The sequence below is a fragment of the Stomoxys calcitrans genome, chromosome 1 (genome assembly GCF_963082655.1).
Source record: "Stomoxys calcitrans chromosome 1, idStoCalc2.1, whole genome shotgun sequence".
Classification (NCBI taxonomy): Eukaryota; Metazoa; Arthropoda; class Insecta; order Diptera; family Muscidae; genus Stomoxys; species Stomoxys calcitrans.
Window position 1 is genome coordinate 36,407,604 of NC_081552.1, and position 20,966 is coordinate 36,428,569.

The window sequence follows — 20,966 nt, forward strand, 5'->3', positions numbered from 1 at the left end:
ATCCAACAAGTTTGTCAAGTATGGTTCAAATCGGTCTATAACCTGATATAGCTGCCATATAAACCGATCTTGGGTCTTGACTTCTTGAGCCTCTAGAGTGTGCAATTCTTATCCGATTGGAATGAAATTTCGCACGACGTGTTTTGTTATGACGTTCAACGACTGTGCCGAGTATGGTTCAAATCGGTCCATAACCTGATATAGCTGTCATATAAACCGATCTTGGGTCTTGACTTCTTGAGCCTCTAGAGTGTGCAATTATTATCGGATTGGAATGAAATTTAGCACAACGTGTTTTTTTATGATATCCAACAACTGCGTTAAGTATAGTTCAAATCGGTCCATAACCTGATATAGCTGCCATATAAACCGATCTTGGGTCTTGACTTCTTGAGCCTCTAGAGGGCGCAATTCTTATCCGATTTTAATGAATTTTTGCACGAATTATTTTTTTATGATATCCAATAACTGCGCCAAGTGTGGTTCAAATCGGTTCATAACCTGATATAGCTGCCATATAAACCGATCTAGGGTCTTGACTTCTTGAGCCTCTAGAGTGTGCAATTATTATCCGATTTGGCTGAAATCTTGCATGACTTATTTTATTCTTACTTTCAACAACTGTGCCAAATAAGGCTCAAATCGGTTCATAACCTGATATAGCTGCCATATAAACCGATTTGGGATCTTGAGTTCTTGAGCCTCTAGAGCCTTGAGTTCTTGAGCCTCTTGAGCCTTTCATGACCATCAACATACGTGTTTGTTATGGTCTGAATCGGTCTATAGCCCGATACAGCTCTTATATAAATCATTCTATTTTACTTCTTGAGCCCCGAAATGACGCAATTCTTATTCGAATTGGCTGACATTTTACACAGGTCTCCAACATATAATTTAATTGTGGTCCAAACCGGACCATATCTTGATATCGCTCTAATAGCAGACCAAATCTTATCTTAGCTTTCAAATGTCGCCAACATTAAGAGATAACTACCGCCAACATTTTTTTCTGATATTCCCACCAGGATTCGAAATCAGGCGTTCGGCATCATTGTCGGCCATGCTAAACTCAAGGCTACTGTGGCCTTCACTCATAGTTGTAGGGACTCATATGTTCGTTGAATGTTATATTTGTGGCATGGTATCCAATTATTTTGGCTTTATTTATCAATGGTTGGTTGTAGTTTCAATTAAATTGAGTAGTTCTGAAAACTTTTCACGTTGCTTGTACAATAAATAGAACTTCCTTCATTTCTCTCAGTGCATCCGTTGCAAAAAGGCGGAAATGAAACGAAATATAACGAGAAATAGCAAAAACAAATCTATGGCAATGAAAATCACATGAGTATGGGAGCGGATGTTGCAGCAGGGATTGAAATTTCAAATAAACACAATAATTGGGAATTCAATTCGCCAATTTTGTGGTTTTGATTCCCTTTGGCATGTGTGTGGGGTGGGCGAGGAGGCGGACCAAAAGAATTCTCTGGCATTTTCTGTTCTATATAACAAATTACAAATATAGCAAAACACACATATGAGATGTCAAAGAGCAATGCTTGCAATGGTGGTGGTGAAAAGGCAAAAGTCGGGCGATGGCGACTTTATAATACCCTACAGCTATATCTTATTCCGAACCAAATTTGATAGACCTTGGCGGATATTTTCAAATGAGTTACTAAACAATCCGTAAAAAGTTTCGAGCAAATATTTTCTCTCATAGATACGGTTGACAAATGACAACGTTATTGTAAATTATCCAAAATCTGACGAATATATAAATGGGAGCTACATTTAAATCTGAACCGATCTTGGCCAAACGTCTTACATATTGTAATAGTCGTCGAGGAAAGCGTTGTGCAAAATTTTTGGCAAGATTGGTCAATAAATGCGCTTGCAGTGGCTCTAGAAGTGAAAATCGGGCGATATATATATGTATGACAGCTATATCTTAATCTGAAACGATTTCTATGAAATTCACCAGTAATGTTGAGAGTCAAGAGAAACCCTTTTTTGCAAAAGAATCGGTTAACAAATGACCACATTATTGCAATATTAGTCCAGAACGGACGAACACATGTATGGGAGTTATAACAAAATCTGAACTGATTTTTTCCAGTTTTGTCTCTAGGGCGAAAAAAATACTTGTACCAAATTTGAAGACGATCTGTAGAATGTATGGACATATGGACAGACAAACAGACCTTCAATGGAATCATAAGGTGATTCTGAGTCGATCGGTATAGTTATCAATGGATCTATCACTCTTCCTTCTGGGTGTTACAAACAAATGCAGTAAGTTATAATGTCCTGTACCACAGTAGTGGTGTAGAGTATAAACACACACACACACACACACACACACACACACACACACAGACACACACACACACACACACACACACACACAGTAAAAATCACAGTATTTAAAAACATTTATTTAGCCATATCCTTTTTCGTCCTTTTTTGTATGATATTTCTTTCATTATTTCTCTCTTTTTCCTTGTTTCTTTATTTTGCAGCTTGACAGCAACAATTTGGGGTCTTTGGCATGGATGCTTGAAATCAAAAGTCGCTTAAAATTGAAAATTGCACATATTTGCCAAGCTAAAACGGAAACGTAAAGTATTTCAATCATTGGCAATGGGGCTTTGGCTGCTCTTTGAGCGCACATCATTCACTCACACTGAGTTTGACATTAGTGCCATGAATTAAAACCAAATTAACACAGCCATAAAGGAGAGGGACAATAAAAAAAAAAAAAAATTTCATTAATATTCTTGGCACCGAGGCAAGGAAAAGCAAGCAAGAAGACCAAAACTCCTCTACTCATCCCTCCTGTGATATGTAAAACAATGAGGCGAGAAAGGACTTTTTGTGCTGCCATCATCATCCTTGTCAACACCATCATCATCACTTGAGGGCCAAGCCTTCATATGTTGACATTTTGAATGAAGCAGAGCTGCCACCAAAATACCCTTAAGTATCTGCTGCGAACAAATCTGCAGGAAGTATTGGTCCAAGGCAACTCAAACAAAACAGGGCCTTAAGCCAAGCCTGCTAGTGCTATTATAACAATCAACAAGCCCATAAACCACTGGTGCTCCCCGGTACCCCCCCCAAAAAAAAAAAAAAAAAAAAAAAACTAAATAGAGTGCCCCAAATATTCTGGCAAAGCCTAAAAGGTCTTTAGCCATTAAGCTGGGAGGCCTTTGCTCTCTTTCTCTCACTTTGATTCAATAGGAGGGAACACTTGATGTTAATAAGTGTTAGCAGGCAAAGCTGCTGATGTGGTGGTTGTTGTCATTGTTGTCCTTAGCGCTTTGAGGCTTTTGTTCGCCAACGCTTATTTATTTGCAATGTGCGGCTACATGCTAAACAATAGCAGCATTAACAGCAATATTAAAAGCTTCTTTACATTACAACCGATTTCGTCAGCAACACCAACAATATCACAAGCAACAACAACAACAACTACAAAAACAAGGAGAAGAACAAGAACAACAAAAACAATAACAAAACAGACATTGTCAACGGGCACGTCCTACTCCCCATACTACTCCCCATGCACTACTACAATAGGCCCAACAACATTGCCATCACCTTCATCATCATCAACAACAACGGCGAGGCAATCTGGTAATGCATCCCCTTTTCTACCATCCCCATTATCGACAGCATCTACAACCACAACAGCAACAATAGCAACAGCCTCCAGTTATTATCCTGCCAAATATTCATTTTTCAAACACTCATCATCGCCATCAGCCCACGGAAGATGTTCGCAGTGTGTTGGCATGGGAAGCTGCTGCAAACGCTCCACACGCAATATCATCATCAGACCGCCAACCGCATCCGCATCCCTATTGAGAAGTTGCGCCGCACCATCGTTTGACAAGTGGCAAATTTTTGTCTTATCAATAATTATTTTATTATTATGTTGCACAAGTGAGTATGCCAACCATTACCACCATTATTCCTAGTGTCTACAGTCTATGGCCAATGACTAACACTTTATTATATATTAAGATAAAATTAAATAAAACAAGTAAAAAGGCGTAAAGTTCGGCCGGGCCGAACTTTGGATACCCACCACCTCGGGTATATATATGAACCACCATTCATCAAAATTCGGTGAAACTTTCATACCTTATGCCCCATAACAGTTATTGGACCGATTTGGACCAAATACTAATAAGTACACTAGCTATATTTAAAAATAAACCGATCTGAACTATGTACGACACGGATGTCGAAAAGCCTAATATAAGTCACTGTGTCAAATTTCAGTGAAATCGGATTATAAATGCGCCTTTTATGGGGCCAAGACTTTAAATCGAGATATCGGTCTACATGGCAGCTATATCCAAATCTGGACCGATTTGGGCCAAGTTGCATAAAAATATCGAAGAGCCTAACACAAAGCAATGTCCTAAGTTTTGGCGAAATCGGACAATAAATGCCTCTTTTATGGGCCTAAAACCTAAAATCGAGAGATCGGTCTATATGGCAGCTATATTCAAATCTGGACCGATCTGGGCAAAATTCAAGAAGGACGTCGAAGAGCCTATCCAAACTCACTGTCTCAAATTTCAGCGACATCGGACAATAAATGCGTCTTTTATGGCCCCAAAACCCAAAACCTAGATATCGGTCTATATGGCAGCTATATCCAAATCTGGACCGATCTGTGCGATATTGCAGAAGTATGTCAAGGGGCTTAACTTAATACACTGTCCCAAATTTCCGCGACATCGGATAATAAATGAGAATTTTATGGGCCCCAAACCATAAATCAAGAAATCGGTCCATATGGCAGCTATATCCAAATCTGAACCCATATGGACCAAATTGAAGAAATATGACGAAGGGCCTAACACAACTCACTACCCCAAATTTCAGCAAAATCGCACAATAAATGTGGCTTTTATGGGCCTAAGACCATAAATCGGAGGATCGGTCTATATGGCAGCTATATCCAAATTTGGACCGATCTGAGCCAAATTGACGAAAGATGTCGATATGCCTAACACAATTCACTGTCCCGAATTTCATCAAAATCGGATAATAAATTTGGCTTTTGTGGGCCTAAGACCCTAAATCGGCGGATCGGTCTATATGGCAGCTATATCCAAATCTGGACCGATCTGGGCCAAATTGACGAAGGGTGTCGAAGGGCCTAACACAACTCACTGTCCCAAATTTCAGCGAAATCGGATAATAAATGTGGTTTTTATGGGCCTTAGACCCTAAATCGGAGGATCGGTCTATATGGTAGCTATATCCAAATCTGAACCGATCTGATCCAAATTGACGAATGATGTCGATATGCCTAACACAATTCACTGTCCCGAATTTCATCAAAATCGGATAATAAATGTGGCTTTTGTGGGCCTAACACCATAAATCGGAGGATCGATCTATATGGCAGCTATATCCAAATCTGAACCGATCTGAGCCAATTTAACGAAGGATGTCGAAGGGCCTAACACAACTCACTGTTCCAAATTTCAGCAAAATCGGATAATAAATTTGGCTTTTGTGGGCCTAAGACCCTAAATCGGCGGATCGGTCTATATGGGGGCTATATCAAGATATAGTCCGATATAGCCCATCTTCGAACTTAACCTGCTTATGGACAAAAAAAGAATCTGTGCAAAGTTTCAGCTCAATATCTCCGTTTTTAAAGACTGTAGCGTGATTTCAACAGACAGACGGAGAGACGGACGGACATCGCTAGATCGTCTTAGATTTTTACGCTGATCAAGAATATATATACTTTATAGGGTCTGAAATGGATATTTCGATGTGTTGCAAACGGAATGACAAAATGAATATACCCTAATCCTTCGGTGGTGGGTATAATTAAACACATTTAAAAACTGGCTTAGATCGGCCGCCCCGAATCTTCGATACCCACCCCAATGGATTCTGCTGAAAATTTGCCCTTATTAATTCAGTTTGTATTTTGTAATCCAACAAATCTGGTATTGGGTGAGTCTTCTAGGAGCTCACGAAGTTAAATCCGTTTATCGATTTTATATGGGGGCTAAATCAGTTTATATACCAATTCGGATCATACTTGGCGCGAATCTTGGAAGTCGGAACGGAAGTCAGTGTGCCATGTTTCATCCAAATCAGGTGAACATTGAGGCTTCTAGATGCTCAAGAAGTCAAATCCGGAAATCGATTTATATGGGGGCTATATCAGATTATAGACCAATTGAAATCATACTTGGTACGAATGTTGGATGTCACACCTGAAGTCAGTGTGCCAAATTTCAGCCGAATCGGATGAAAATTTAGAAGCTCAAAAAATCAAATCCAGGGATCGGTTTATATGGGGACTACTTTATATATCGATTGAAATCATACAGGCATACCAGAAGTCAGTGTGCCAAATTTCAGCCAAACCGGATGAAAATTGAGGCTTTAAATGGCTGAAGAAGTAAAAACCGGGGATCGGTTTATATGCGGGCTATATCAGATTGTAGACCGATTAAAATCATAGGGATATAGGGAAATTGAAAGTCATACCGACAGTCTGTGTGCCGAATTTCAGCCAAACCGGATGAAAATTGAGGCTTCAAGGCGCTCAAGAACTCAAAACCGGGGGTTTATATGGGCGCTATATTAGTTAATAGACGGATAGAAAACATACTTGAAACGGATGTTGGAAGTCATACCAGAAGTCAGTGTGCCAAATTTCGGCCAAACCGGATGAAAATTGAGGCTATTAATGGCTTAAAAAGTCAAAACCGGGGATCGGCTTTTATGCGGGCTATATCAGATTATAGACCGATAAAAATCATAGGGATGTAGGGATATTGAAAGTCATACCGAGAGTGTGTGCCAATTTTCAATTTTTTCAGCCTAATCGGATGAAAATTGAGGATGTAAGGGACTCAAGAAGTCCAAACCGGAAATCGGTTTATGTGGGGTTATGTCTGATTATAGGCCGATTGAATATCCATACTTGGTATGGATGTTAGAAGTCATTACCATATTTCAGCCAAATCAGATAAAAATGTATATGGGGGCCTTGTCAGTTAATAGACGGATAAAAATCATACTTAACACGGATGTCGGAACTCATACCGCAAGTCTGTGTGCCAAAATTAAGGATGATAATTGAGTCGAAACTGAGGTTGGGTTTATATAGGGGCTGTATCAGTTTGTTGTCCATTTCGGAATTCCTTGTGCCGAATTTCAGCCAAATCAAATGAAAAATTGGGCCTTCTAAAGCTTCAATAAGTCAAGATCAGTCTATCGGACACAGTTTGTAATACAACCGGTGTTAGGGAAACAATGTTTGTTGGTTGGGTGTTGATAAAACACTACTTTTTCATACCCTCCACCATAGGATGGTGGTTGGGCACTGATGATGCATCACCCTCCACTGGTGATGCATCATCAGTGCCTGGCGATTTAAAGGAGTCCAAACTTCGACACAATTTGGCCAATAACCTCCAAAAAATGCTTTCAGTGACAAGCTCTTTTGGCGCCACGTAGTCCTTTGGGAAGTTTCACAGGAAATTGCAATAGGAGGCGGTTGTTATCCAGGGACCTCATTCACCCGATAGCTATTCACCTCATCGGCTACAGTGTCTGTATGAATGTTGGCTAGACCCGTTTGATGTGATGGTGAATTGTGATGGCTGTCCTTCGGCTCGAAGACCACGGCTCTTTTCCTAGCCCTTTCACTCTCGAGATGCACAATAATTTGACGGTTGATGCGCCATCTCCTCGGATCAGTAGCAGTTTCGTCGCCAAAAGTGACTGAGGTCCTGTCATCCCATCTACCGGGGTTCGAAAGTGACCTAACCTAAAATCTTGCCTAAACCGGTGCGGTAAGTTACATTGCTCGAAGTGTTTCAATCACAAATTCCTCGTACAAAGCGAACGGCTGATGCGTTTATGATGTCCTCCGGAGTTTCCTCTCGGCAACTAGCACATTTCAGGGGCATGTCAGTTCACTGAAGCGGCGGTTAGCGGTCGTACGAAGCCGACCCATTAAGCCTTCTTCTGATTGATAAACGTCCGGTGCTCAGAGGTTATGGGGAGGAGGTCTGATCCTAAAGAAATTACGGCTTGCCATTATACATCACTTTGAAGATAAGGGAATGCAATGGAAATGTCTGGCGAGCTGCTGCGCCTGCTTGTAATCCTAAAGGGGGCATTCTCCTTCACCTTGCAAAACGTGGAGCCTTCAATCAGCTCTGCCAAAGCTATGTCCCGCTGGTCGTAAACTAGAGAAGAGGAGGAAAAGAAAGTAGCCCACTTATGTTAGGCTTCTAAGCTTGGCCATTAACTGGGTCACAACTATCAACGGGCGGTATGTATACCTTGTATAGCTATATCTCGGCAGGACCTGACTGCTCGCCATGCACTCCACTAGCACGAGTCGCCGCCGAGATGGGTCAATACTGCATTGAATGTTGTATCACGAAGGTCAATCCCCCACCTCCATTCCTTAAGCGATCCTTATGTAGCACATTGTATCCGTGATGATCTCCTGGATCGCTGCAACCAATATGTTCTTCCGACTCAAAAAATCTGCTATCTTGTCGATCTTGTTTCTCAGGCCAATGCAATTCAATTGCAAGAAGGCAACACTTCCCGACACAGGCCCGGCTACTTTGGGGTTGCGAGGCTGCTGTTGCGTATATTGCCGCAAGGGTGAGGTCGGGCGGTCACGTAGTCCTGCTTGTGACCCATTGTTTTTATACCCACCACCGAAGGATGGGGGTATATTCATTTTGTCATTCCGTTTGCAACACATCGAAATATCCATTACCGACCCTATAAAGTATATATATTCTTGATCAGCGTAAAAATCTAAGACGATCTAGACATGTTCGTCCGTCTGTCCGTCTGTCTGTTGAAATCACGCTACAGTCTTTAAAACTAGAGATATTGAGCTGAAATTTTGCACAGATTCTTTTTTTGTCCTTAAGCAGTTAAGTTCGAAAATGGGCTATATCGGACTATATCTTGATATAGCCCCCATATAGACCGATCCGCCGATTTAGGGTCTTAGGCCCATAAAAGCCACACTTATTATCCGATTTTGCTGAAATTTGGGACAGTGAGTTGTCTTAGGCCCTTCGACATCCTTCGTCAATTTGGCTCAGATCGGTCCAAATTTGGATATAGCTGCCATATAGACCGATCCTCAGATTTAGGGTCTTAGGCCCATAAAAGCCACATTTTATATCCGATTTGGATGAAATTTGGCACAGTGAGTTGTGTTAGGCCCTTCAACATTCTTCGTCAATTTGGCCAAGATCGGTTCAGATTTGGATATAGCTGCCATATAGACCGATCCATCGATTTAAGGTTTTGGGCCCATAAAAAGCACATTTATTGTCCGATGTCGCCGAAATTTAGGACAATGACTTGTGTTGGGCCCTTCGATATTTGTCTTCAATTTGGCTCAGATCGGTCCAGATTTGGATATAGCTGCCATATAGACCGATCCTCCGATTTATGGTCTTAGGCCCATAAAAGCCACATTTATTATCCGATTTTGCTGAAATTTGGGACAGTAAGTTGCGTTGAGCCCTTCGACATCCTTCGTCAATCGGTCCAAATTTGGATATAGCTGCCATATAGACCGATCCTCCGATTTATGGTCTTAGACCCATAAAAGCCACATTTATTATCTGATTTTGCTGAAATTTGGGACAGTGATTTGCCTTAGGCCCTTTGACATCTTTCTTCTATTTGGCCCTGATCGGTTCAGATTTGGATATAGCTGCCATATAGACCGATCCCTCGATTTAAGGTTTTGGGCCCATAAAAAGCGCATTTATTGTCCGATGTCGCCGAAATTTGGGACAATGACTTGTGTTGGGCCCTTCGATATTTGTCTTCAATTTGGCTCAGATCGGTCCAGATTTGGATATAGCTGCCATATAGACCGATCTCTCGCTTGAACAATGACTTGTACTTATAAGCATTTGGTCTAAATCGGATGATATCTATACAGCTGCTATGGGGCATAAGGTATGCATTTTTCACTGGATTTTGACGAAATGTGGTTCACATATATACCCGAGGTGGTGGGTATCCAAAGTTCGGCCCGGCGGAACTTAACGCCTTCTTACTTGTTTATGTTCGCACAGCACCTTGCATCATATTCAGTGCGACTATACTCCCATAGTGATGTAAGGCCAGAGCAAAATCGGAAATACACCCACTCCATGAACAGAACCATAGTCCGGGATTCTTTTCAATCCTGGTACGCACCAGAAGCGTGCGTAGATGACACTCCGGGATGTGCCACTCCCGTGACGACAAAAAAAAAAGAACGAACACATACACTGAGTCGGCAGCCTTTGCCGATGAGCCCTTGTTACTTTCGCCCTGTTGTAGTTTTCTGCAGCCCTTCTTTAGACTAACCAATTCTGGATTTCACCATTGTGGTCGTTGTTTACCCCTTGACTCGACTCTAGGACATGCTGACACAAGCGAGTCATTCAGGGCCTTTGCGATCTACTGCAACATTATGCCTATGTCCTCCGCATTTTCCACTTTCTTTTCTGGTCTAGAAGAAAAAGTCGTGCAGAACGCGTGTCAAAATTCATCTCAATCCACCTTTCTTCCGTTTAGCTGAATGACCACTTTTGCAGTATATTCTCCAAGCTTGAAAGTAATATAACGATGACTAGAGACGCTGTGCTTAGCCAACACTTCGCAGTCACATATCCTTCCGCTTATATCCTCGGAAACAAAAGTAACATTTAGTAACTCCTGGCTGTAACTGGTAATAAAGGTCGGTTTTAATACCCACCACTATAGGATAGGGTGGTGGGTATAAAAACCCACCGATATCCCACCACCCATAGGGTAGGGCGGTGGGATATCCATTTCCGACCCTACAAAGTATATATCGGCAGACTGGTTTATATGGGAGCTGTATCAAGCTATAGATCGATTCAGACCGTATTGAACACGTATCTTGAAGGTCATGGGAGAAGCCGTTGTACAAAATTTCAGCCAAATCGGTTGAGAATTGCGCACTCTAGAGGCTCAAGAATTGAAGATTCATGATCGGTTCATATGACAGCTATATCAGGTTATGGACCGATTTATACCATATTTGACATAGTTGTTGGAAGTCATAACAAATCACGTCGTGCAAAATTTCAGTCAAATCGGACGAGAATTGCGCCCTCTAGAGGCTCAAAAATCCAAAGACCCAAGAATCCCAAGACCTTAATATGGCCCAGATCGGACAATATAAGGATATAGCTGCTATATAGACCGATATGAAGGTTTAAAACTGCATTCGATTTCGCTGAAATTTGAAGTAGTGAGTAGTTTAAAGCCTTCCAGCATCCGACTTCAATATGGTTGAGATCAGACTATATATAGAAATAGCTGCCATATAGACCGATCTAGGGTCTGAACCCCATAAAAGCTGAACCCCGATTTCGCTGAAATTTGATATAGTGCGATGCAGTAAGATTCCCAAAATTGGAACTATATTCCCAAAATTGGAACTATCCGACTTCAATATGGTTCAGATGGGACTATACATAGATTTAGGATCTGAACCTCATAAAAGTTTTATTTATTATCCGATTTCGCTGAAATTTTATATAGTGCGTTGCATTAAGATTCCCAACATTGGCACTATATATGGATTAGATCGGAATATGTTTAGATATATCTGCCATTAAGACGATCTGCCGATTTAGGGTCTGAAGCCCACAAAAGCTTTATTTATTAACCGATTTCGCTGAAATTTGATATCCGACTCGAATGGGTCAGATCGGACTATATTGAGATATGGCTGCGATCTGACGACATGGAGTCTAAATCCCGCAAGCGAGACATTTATTATCCATTTCGTTGGAATTTTACGCAGTGACTTCTGTTAAGCCCCCCGTCATCCGACCAGAATGTGATCTTAATAAGACTTTATCTACATACAGCTGCCATATAGACCGATCTTTCAATTAAGGCTATTAAACCCATAAAAAGCGATTGCTTGATTTCTCTGAATATTTGACTTGCATTATAGTTCCCGGGACCTGAATCAAATATGATCCAGACCAGCCCCTAATAAGATATAACCATGGATATGTTAGTGGAGTTATAACAAGTAAAAAAGCGTTAAGTTCGGCCGGGCCACCTCGGGTATATATGTAAACCACCTTTCATCAAAATTCGGTGAAAATTTCATACTTTATGTCCCATATCAGTTATATCAAAATATGTTCCGATTTAGACCAAATACTAATAAGTAAAAGTTATTGTTCAATTGTATATAACAAAATATTGTCTTTTTAGAAGTTATATCTAAAAATAAACCGATCTGAACTATATACGACACGGACGTCGAAAAGCATAATATAAATCAGTGTGTCAAATTTCAGTGCAATCGGAGTAAAAATGTGCCTTTTATGGGGCCAAGACTTTACATAGAGAGATCGGTCTATATGGCAGCTATATGCAAATTTTGATCGATCTAGACCAAATTGCAGAAATATGTGGAGGGGCTTAACATAACTCGTTGTCCCAAATTTCGGCAACATCGGACAATAAATGCGTTTTTTATGGCTCCAAAACCTAAAACCGAGAGGTCGGCCTATATGGCAGCTATATCCAAATCTGGACCGATCTAAGCCAAATTGACGGAGAACGTTAAAGGGCCTAACACAACTCTCTGTCCAAAATTTCCGCAAAATCGGATAATAAATGTGGCTTTTATGGGCCTAAGACCCTAAATTGGGGGATCGGTCTATATGGCAGCTATATCCAAATCTAAACCGATCTGAGCCATATTGACGGAGAATGTTGAAGGGCCTAACACAACTCACTGTCCCAAATTTCAGCAAAATCGGATAATAAATGTGGCTTTTATGGGCCTATGACCCTAAATTGGAGGATCGGTCTATATGACAGCTATATCCAAATCTGAACTGATCTGAGCCAATTTAACGAAGGATGTCGAAGGGCCTAACACAACTCACTGCCCCAAATTTCAGCACAATCGGATAATAAATGTGGCTTTTATGGGCCTAAGACCCTAAATCGGCCGATCGGTCTATATGGGGGCTACATCAAGATATAGTCCGATATAGCCCATCTTCGAACTTAACCTGCTTATGGACAAAAAAAGAATCTGTGCAAAGTTTCAGCTCAATATCTCTATTTTTGAAGACTGTAGCGTGATTTCAACAGACAGACGGCCAGACGGACGGACATGTCTAGATTGTCTTAGATTTTTACGCTGATCAAGAATATATATAAAGGGTGATTTTTTTGAGGTTAGGATTTTCATGCATTAGTATTTGACATATCACGTGGGATTTCAGACATGGTGTCAAAGAGAAAGATGCTCAGTATGCTTCGACATTTCATCATGAATAGACTTACTAACGAGCAACGCTTGCAAATCATCGAATTTTATTACCAAAATCAGTGTTCGGTTCGAAATGTGTTCAAATTTTGACAAATTTTGTTCAGCGATGAGGCTCATTTCTGGTTGAATGGCTACGTAAATAAGCAAAAATGCCGCATTTGGAGTGAAGAGCAACCAGAAGCCGTTCAAGAACTGCCCATGCACCCCGAAAAATGCACTGTTTGGTGTGGTTTGTACGCTGGTGGAATCATTGGACCGTATTTTTTCAAAGATGCTGTTGGACGCAACGTTACGTTACGGTGAATGAACACATTTCGAACCGAACACTGATTTTGGTAATAAAATTCAATGATTTGCAAGCGGTGCTCGTTAGTCTATTCATTTCATGATGAAATGTCAAAGCATACTGAGCATCTTTCTCTTTGACACCATGTCTGAAATCCCACGTGATCTGTCAAATACTAATGCATGAAAATCCTAACCTCAAAAAAATCACCCTTTACTTTATAGGGTCGGAAATGAATATTTCGATGTGTTGCAAACGGAATGACAAAATGAATATACCCCTATCCGTCGGTGGTTGGTATAATAAAATAGGATGATTAAGAATACAGTTGTCTTTGTCTCACGGACATCGTTATATAGTCCTCGAATCTTAAGACGTCCTATGTAGAGTTTTTAGAGTCGAAAATTTAAAATTAATTTGAAAACTCCTATCGATTCTCATTCAGCCACCCAAAACTGTAGTGGTAAATATCCCTACTTCCATTATCTTCATATTCATTGTGTTTCAATTTTTCCCCATTACTTGCGTGTAGGCGAGTGCCTGTATGGGGGGGGGGGGGGAAATTCTTTCGAATGCTTTCACGCAATGTCTCACACACTTGCAATTAATTTCATAGCAAAGCATCACTGTGTTAGCGATATTGAGTGAATGTGTTAATTTCTTGAATTGTTTTGGATATAATTTTGGAATTATTTTTAATTAAATGGAATTTGTCATAACAAGCAACGAACGTTAATGACAGCTGTCAATTGAAGTTGCAATCTTCTCTCAAGGGTAGAGGGAAAAATCAAGAAAAGCTTTTGATTTTGCCAAATGTGGAAAAGATTGATTTTAGAGCTGCAGACAATCACCCACAAGCTCTGGTCGTGAGCAGCAACACACAGACACCAAGCAACAAAGCCCCATGATAACAGAGAACATAAAATTAATGACGGATTTTGTTAAATATATTCGGGGAATAAACATTGTTCCTGGAAAGTAGGCGAAGAGGACGAAGAAGAGTTGTCACTAGTTACTAGGGAAATTAAATGCTGAGCCATGAAATGGAAAATTGACAATGGATTGCTGGCACATTGTATGAACGAATACACAACCGACAGAGTTGATTACATTATGACAGACTAAGAGTGGTGGTGTTGTGGTAGCTATGGTTTGAAATTAAATAAGGCCTCAATGTGGTTTTGATTCTTTCAGAGACATTCATTTTTGAAAACGTAATTAAATTATGAGTTTTATATAAGTTTGTGTACATGTTCACTGAGGATTAGTTCCAATATCACAGTAATTTAATGATGAGTTTGTTGTGGTAATGGGTGTAATGACATCAAGCACAATTCTTAATATAATTGTGGGGGAGTAGAGAAAATGTCCAAATCACCACCATTGTGGTACAGGGTATTATGAGTTTGTGCATCATTTGTTTGCAACGCTAAGAAGGAGAAAAGCTATACCCATTGACAGGTATACCGATCACTTTCCGTCCGTCCGTCTGTGAGTCCATTTATTCTTGTAATCAAAGTGCAGGGTATCGTTGTTCTCCAATCATCAAGAAATTTCGCACATCTCACTTTTTTGACCCAAAGACGAACGCTTTTGATTTTGGTAAAAATCGGTTTAGATCTCGATATAGCTCCCATATATATGTATCGCTCGATTTTCACTCAAATGGCCGTAGTAACTACAACTTTCAACCGATCTGCACAAAATTTGGCATGGATTGGTTTGTTGACGATCTTAACATATCGGCAAGATTTCATCCAAATGGGCTCAGATTTGGATGAACTTGGGAAACCCACCTCGGGAATATATGTAAATCCCATTTCTTCAAAATCCGGTGAAAATTGGATAACTCAAGTGAGTTTTATTAAGCCTCTCTATATCTGAACTAAATATGCATTAGATCGGTCCATGTTTAGATATAGCTGCCATATAGACCGATCTCCCGATAAAGAGTTTGTAGCCCATAAAAGCTTTATTTATTACCCGATTTTGCTGAAATTTTCAAAAGAATTTTGGAAAAATTTGGTTCACATCGGATCGGCCATATAGACCGATCTCCCAATAAAGGTTCTGAAGCCCATTAAATTATTTATTTATTATCAAATTTTGCCGAAATTTTAAACAGTGAGTATTTTTAGTCCTCTCAACCTCCGTTCCAAATATGGTTTAGATCGGACTATATTTAGACATAGCTGCCATATAGATCGATCTCCCGATAAAGGGTCTAAAGCCCCTAAAACACTTTTTTTATTATCCGATTTCGCTGAAATTTTAAACAGTGAGTTGGTTAAAGCCTCCCGACATCTGACCCAAATATGGTTGACATCGGATGATATTAAGATATAGCTTAGGCCCATAAAACTTTATTTATTTAGCGATTTTGTTGAAATTTGTATTAGTGATGTGTTTAAAGTCTTCCGACATCCAACCCAAATATGATCCAGATCAGACTTTAAAGATACAGCTGCCGATTTTTTGCCGGATTTCGCTGAAACTGTGACTTGTATAAGTGTTGTCGCGACCTGAATAAAGTATGATCCAGACCAGCCCCAATTTAGATATAACTGTGGGCATGGTAAAGGAGTTCGGCACGGCCGAACATAACACTTTTTTACTTGTTGAATACCGAATAGTCGATGATAAAATATAATGTGGTGCTTTCGCAGCACACAGATACAGAGATCTGCTTTCTATGTGTTTCTCACAAGATGAACGTAGATAATCATGGGTTCGATCTGGTCTGTCACAACGAAACTAAAACCCCATGTGCAAAATTAAGTCCTTGCATGTCCTTTCTTTGTCCGTAAGATCATTAAACATTTTAACACTTACATACTTAAGCATATGTAATAAATGCCACTGGCAGTATGAAAAGCAAGGGTCAGTACTATGCGAAATAACCTCTGGATTGGCTATGATGTAATAAAGTTCTCCATATATCCTGTTTCAGTGTAAATAGGTGTCTACTATTAACGTACTTGTATGCAAAGGTATTAAATTTGCAATAGGGGAAGTAGGTTGACACCACCTATTCTCTTTATTCATCCAATACTATTCAGCCATATTTTAGGTCTTTGTTGACATAAATTGAACTCTGCTGAAAGTAGGCATGGGATACGTTTTTGTTTGTTAAAGGAGTTTTTCTTTCAACTGTCGAAAATTACACTCATTTTCTAGCGCAGAATTTCTGATCTTTGTTTAACCCCTAATAGTGAGCAATTTATGCTACCTCTAAAAAATATGCCAAAATGAAGGTGAAATCATCTACCCCATCATTTTGTGCAAAAAGGTTGTCAAAGATTTATCGATTTATCCTTGCAAAGGAATAAAATTTATTTTCTTTTACAATCTCTGGTTTTAAGTAACTCCACTTTATTTTTATCTGTTAGCTCATAAACGTTTTGAGTCTTTCCCTTGAATGATGGAGATATTATATTTCAGTTGAAAAAAGAGTTCATCAAAATTACCTTTGAAGGATAAGGGCAGAGAATGATATCGAAAAATTTTTATGCTTGTGTCTGCAAGCAATAGGGGAAGGAAAGAGGTTGAAGGGTTAAGGTATGAATTTTGGCAGGGGGCAATAGTCCAGCTTATTTGCGAATTTATGGTTTTTATTGCTTTAATCTTTATAAGGCAAATATTTCTCTGTTTCCCTCTATGTCTCTTTTGATGCAGCAGCTTTGCTTTCCTTGCTAACCTGATAATTTCTTTTTCTTTCTTTTTCTTTTCTTCTATTTCTGCTGGTGACTGGATTTAATGGATAAAAATCTTGGCCACAAACAAATACAAATGCTTGGATTTGCTTTGGCATGGCATGCACCCAACCACCGACTCTGTTGTTACGACGACAACGATGGCTTCTTGAAAAAAGGTCACGTGCTGGCAATCCGAAAGGGTCGTCTCATGACTCCAAGCACATTTACTGCTTTAAGCGGAGATCTACATGTACAGATACAATTTTCCTTAGACCAAGAGGACAATGATACGCTGGGACAGCACCAACAGCAGCAACAGCAACCTGCTCAGCAGGAAACTTCAACAACATCACGCACCATTGGCTCAACCAACCAAAGAACATCAAGTGGGGATAGGGATAAGGCCACATTAGGGGTAGAGAACTTCATAACAAATACTTTGGTCATTAGCAAATACATTGAGGAAGATGTAGGAATGCCAGTTGTGGTCGAGGGGGAGATAACGACTGCAACACCAACTAATGCACCGCCTCTGGCCACCACTGCATCGGCTGCATCGTCATCATCAAATGATAGCCTCCCCTTGCAACGCAAACGCAAGGAAATCATACAAAATATTCCCGTGTATCCTGATCCCCGTCACAATGTCACCCAGGTGGCAGTACCCTGTCAGACTTTTATGTTTGGTGGTCTTTATGAAATGCAATTGGTCTCCAATCTACAAACCACCAATAAATCAGCAATGCCAGAGTCGATGGGCAAGACAGAGGCCACACCTGCCATGACCACCACCACGCTAATACCAGCCACCGATGAACGTTTGCGCCAGACTCTGGATGTGCGATGGCCCAGTGCCGAAATGATTGTTAGCCCTGTACGCCTAACCACATATCCGGATAGTCCCGTTGAGGTAGAACTGCGTTTTCCCGAAGTTAACTGTGACAACGCCTGGAAGCGAGAAGATCTTCCCGAATTCTGGCTAGAGCTTATCTATTGTGGCAAAGAGCGGGCTTGTTCTCAACTCATGCCCCAGAATGTCTCCAAATCCAGCATACTCTTTGCCGAGCAGGTGCGAGGCTTTCCCAAACAGAAATCCTTTAAATTGTCCTGTGACCTCTTTGGATTGGCAGGCAATTATGCCGTCCAGCTGAGACCTATGGTGCCTGCTCCTCATTTACCCATAACTCGTAGATTTCTCTCCGTCGATTGGAGTGACAAATATGTCTTCAATGTCTATGCGCGCAGCATATTTCCCTGTGATCCCCATACCGGCATAGGGGTTCTCTATGAATATCCCAGCTGTATTTTGGAACAAGGTGACCGAGTTAGGGTCTATGCTAAGCTGAGGGCAGATGTAGCTTCACTCAAGCCTCCCACCACTTTGCATTACATAGCCGAACAGCGGGTAGTTAAGAATCTGTACTCGCTGTATTTTAGCTGCGAACTCTTTACGGAGAAATATGTGGAGTATTGTTTTGTCTATGTCACCCAGGCTATATCGGGAGCTGTGGCCGATGTGAGAATGGATTGTGTGCCCACGTTGCCGGTGAAAGGTAAGCTCGGAAAGAATACAAATAATATTTGCAAAACCCTTTGATAAGTATATCGACTGGCTTACAATCACTTTCTGATTCGATTTAGCTTTGTCCATCTGCTGTCTATCTGTCCATGTATTCTTCTGATCAAGGTACCTGCCGCAAAATTTTGCACAACTCCCTTTTTCGGTCCAAAGAATATGTGTTTCAAAATATTTTGTTTTTAAGTCGTTTTTACTTATTTTATACCCACCACCAAATGAAGGGGGTATATTCATTTTGTCATTCCGTTTGCAACACATCGAAATATACATTTCCGACCCTATAAAGTATTTATATACTTGATCGTAGTAAAAATCTAAGACGATCTAGCGATGTCCGTCCGTCCGCCCGTCTGTCGGTTGAAATCACCATGTAGCCTTTAAATCACTTAACGCCTTTTTACTTGTCTTTTCTGTCATGACACCTCACTATCTGATCGGAAAACACGCTGGTATGCTGAAAGTAAGAGGCGACTATAAACCATATGCTGTGTGTGTGTGTGTCGCACTGACATGCAGTAGGAGTTTCACTTAAGTGCTTGTATGAATTAGCAGATGTGAGCATTCGCCAGTTGTGAGGCTTTTTAAAGCAATCTGGATGGTTCAATAGTGGGAACAATGGACCAGACTGGTCGCAAAGTATACTCAACTTGTATAGTAAGCAACTTATTAAACCTAACTAGAAGGCAGCTTTTTATACCTTCCACCATAGGATGGGGGTATATAAATTTCGTCATTCCGTTTGCATTTCACGAACTATTGATGTGAGACCTAGCAAAATATAGATATACTTGATCGCCTTGACGTTCTAAGTCGATTAAGCCATGTCCATGCGTCATTCGGAATAACCTTAGCTTTCGAGGGAAATTTGGTACATATACTTCTTATCAGTACAGAGCAGTTGGGATTGTATATCGGCCAAATCGGATGATGTTTTGCTATAGCTGCCATATAAAACGATCTCGGATGTTGTCTTTTTGAGCCGCTAGAGGGCGTAATTCTTATCCAAATTGAAATTTTGCAAGTAGCGATTTGTTATGACTTTCAACAGCTGTGATAAGTATGGTTTAAATAAGTTGATAATCGGATATAGTGGCCATAGCGATAGGGGATCTTGACTTGTTGAGCCTTTACAGTGCAAAATTCTCATTGGATATGGCTGAAATTTTGCGCCAAAGTGTTTTGTTATAACTTTCAACCACTGTGCAAAATATGATCTAAATCAGTTCATAACCTTATATAGCCCATCTCGAATCTTGACTTCTTGAGACTCTAGAGTGCGCAATTATTATTCGATTTAGTTGAAACTTTGCATAAGGTGTTAAGTTTCGCCTTCCAATAACTATGCCATGTATGGTCTTAATCGATTTATAACTTGATATAGCTCCCATATAAACCGATCTACCGATTGTTATCCGATTTTGCTGAAAGTTTGCTCCATGACTTTTACTATAGTCCCCAACATCCAAACCAAGTATGGCCTGAATCGGTCCATAACCTGATATAGCTTTAATAGCAAGGCAAATTGTATTCGTTATCCTTTGTTTGCCTATGAAGAGATACCGGGCAAAGAACTTGACAAATGCGATCCATGGTGGAGGGTATACAAGATTTGGCCCGACCGAACTTAGCAGGCTTTTACTTGTTTCTATAACAACATACTGCATTTAAATCTGTGAGTCAGGATCCTGGAGATTCTGCTTCATATTGCAAAAACGGCTTAGTAGGGCATCATGGGTAGTGCGACTGACTAAATTCCCGGTAGATAGGTCTTCATTGATGACTTGGGCGTCTTTTTCTGGGTGCTTAAGATTTGGGCTATAGTCTGCTAACTCGTCCTTTTCTAGGCACTTGATATACGAATACGTATGAAACCAGACTGGAAGAAAACAACGGGGCAGGATTTTTTTCATTAAATTCATGGGAATGAAGGAGGCATATAGGCTCTGGGCATGCTGCTGGAATGATGAGAAGAATTCGTATTGCGGCGGATCAAAAAATAAATGACTATGCTAGTGTGTCTCTTATCCCAGGGTG

The 20,966-nt window shown here is 40.4% G+C and overlaps 1 protein-coding gene across 1 annotated transcript in view; it reads left to right on the forward strand.

Moving 5' to 3' along the window:
* The first annotated feature begins 2,543 nt into the window (after window positions 1-2,543).
* Window positions 2,544-20,966, forward strand: part of LOC106095253 (uncharacterized) — a 75,467-nt gene continuing 57,044 nt past the window's right edge. Inside the window, exons 1-2 of the mRNA XM_059360410.1 lie at window positions 2,544-3,945; window positions 17,530-18,906. Of these exons, the coding sequence (XP_059216393.1) occupies window positions 3,357-3,945; window positions 17,530-18,906 (1,966 nt within the window). The 5' untranslated portion in view covers window positions 2,544-3,356. The remainder of the gene's footprint in view (window positions 3,946-17,529; window positions 18,907-20,966) is intronic.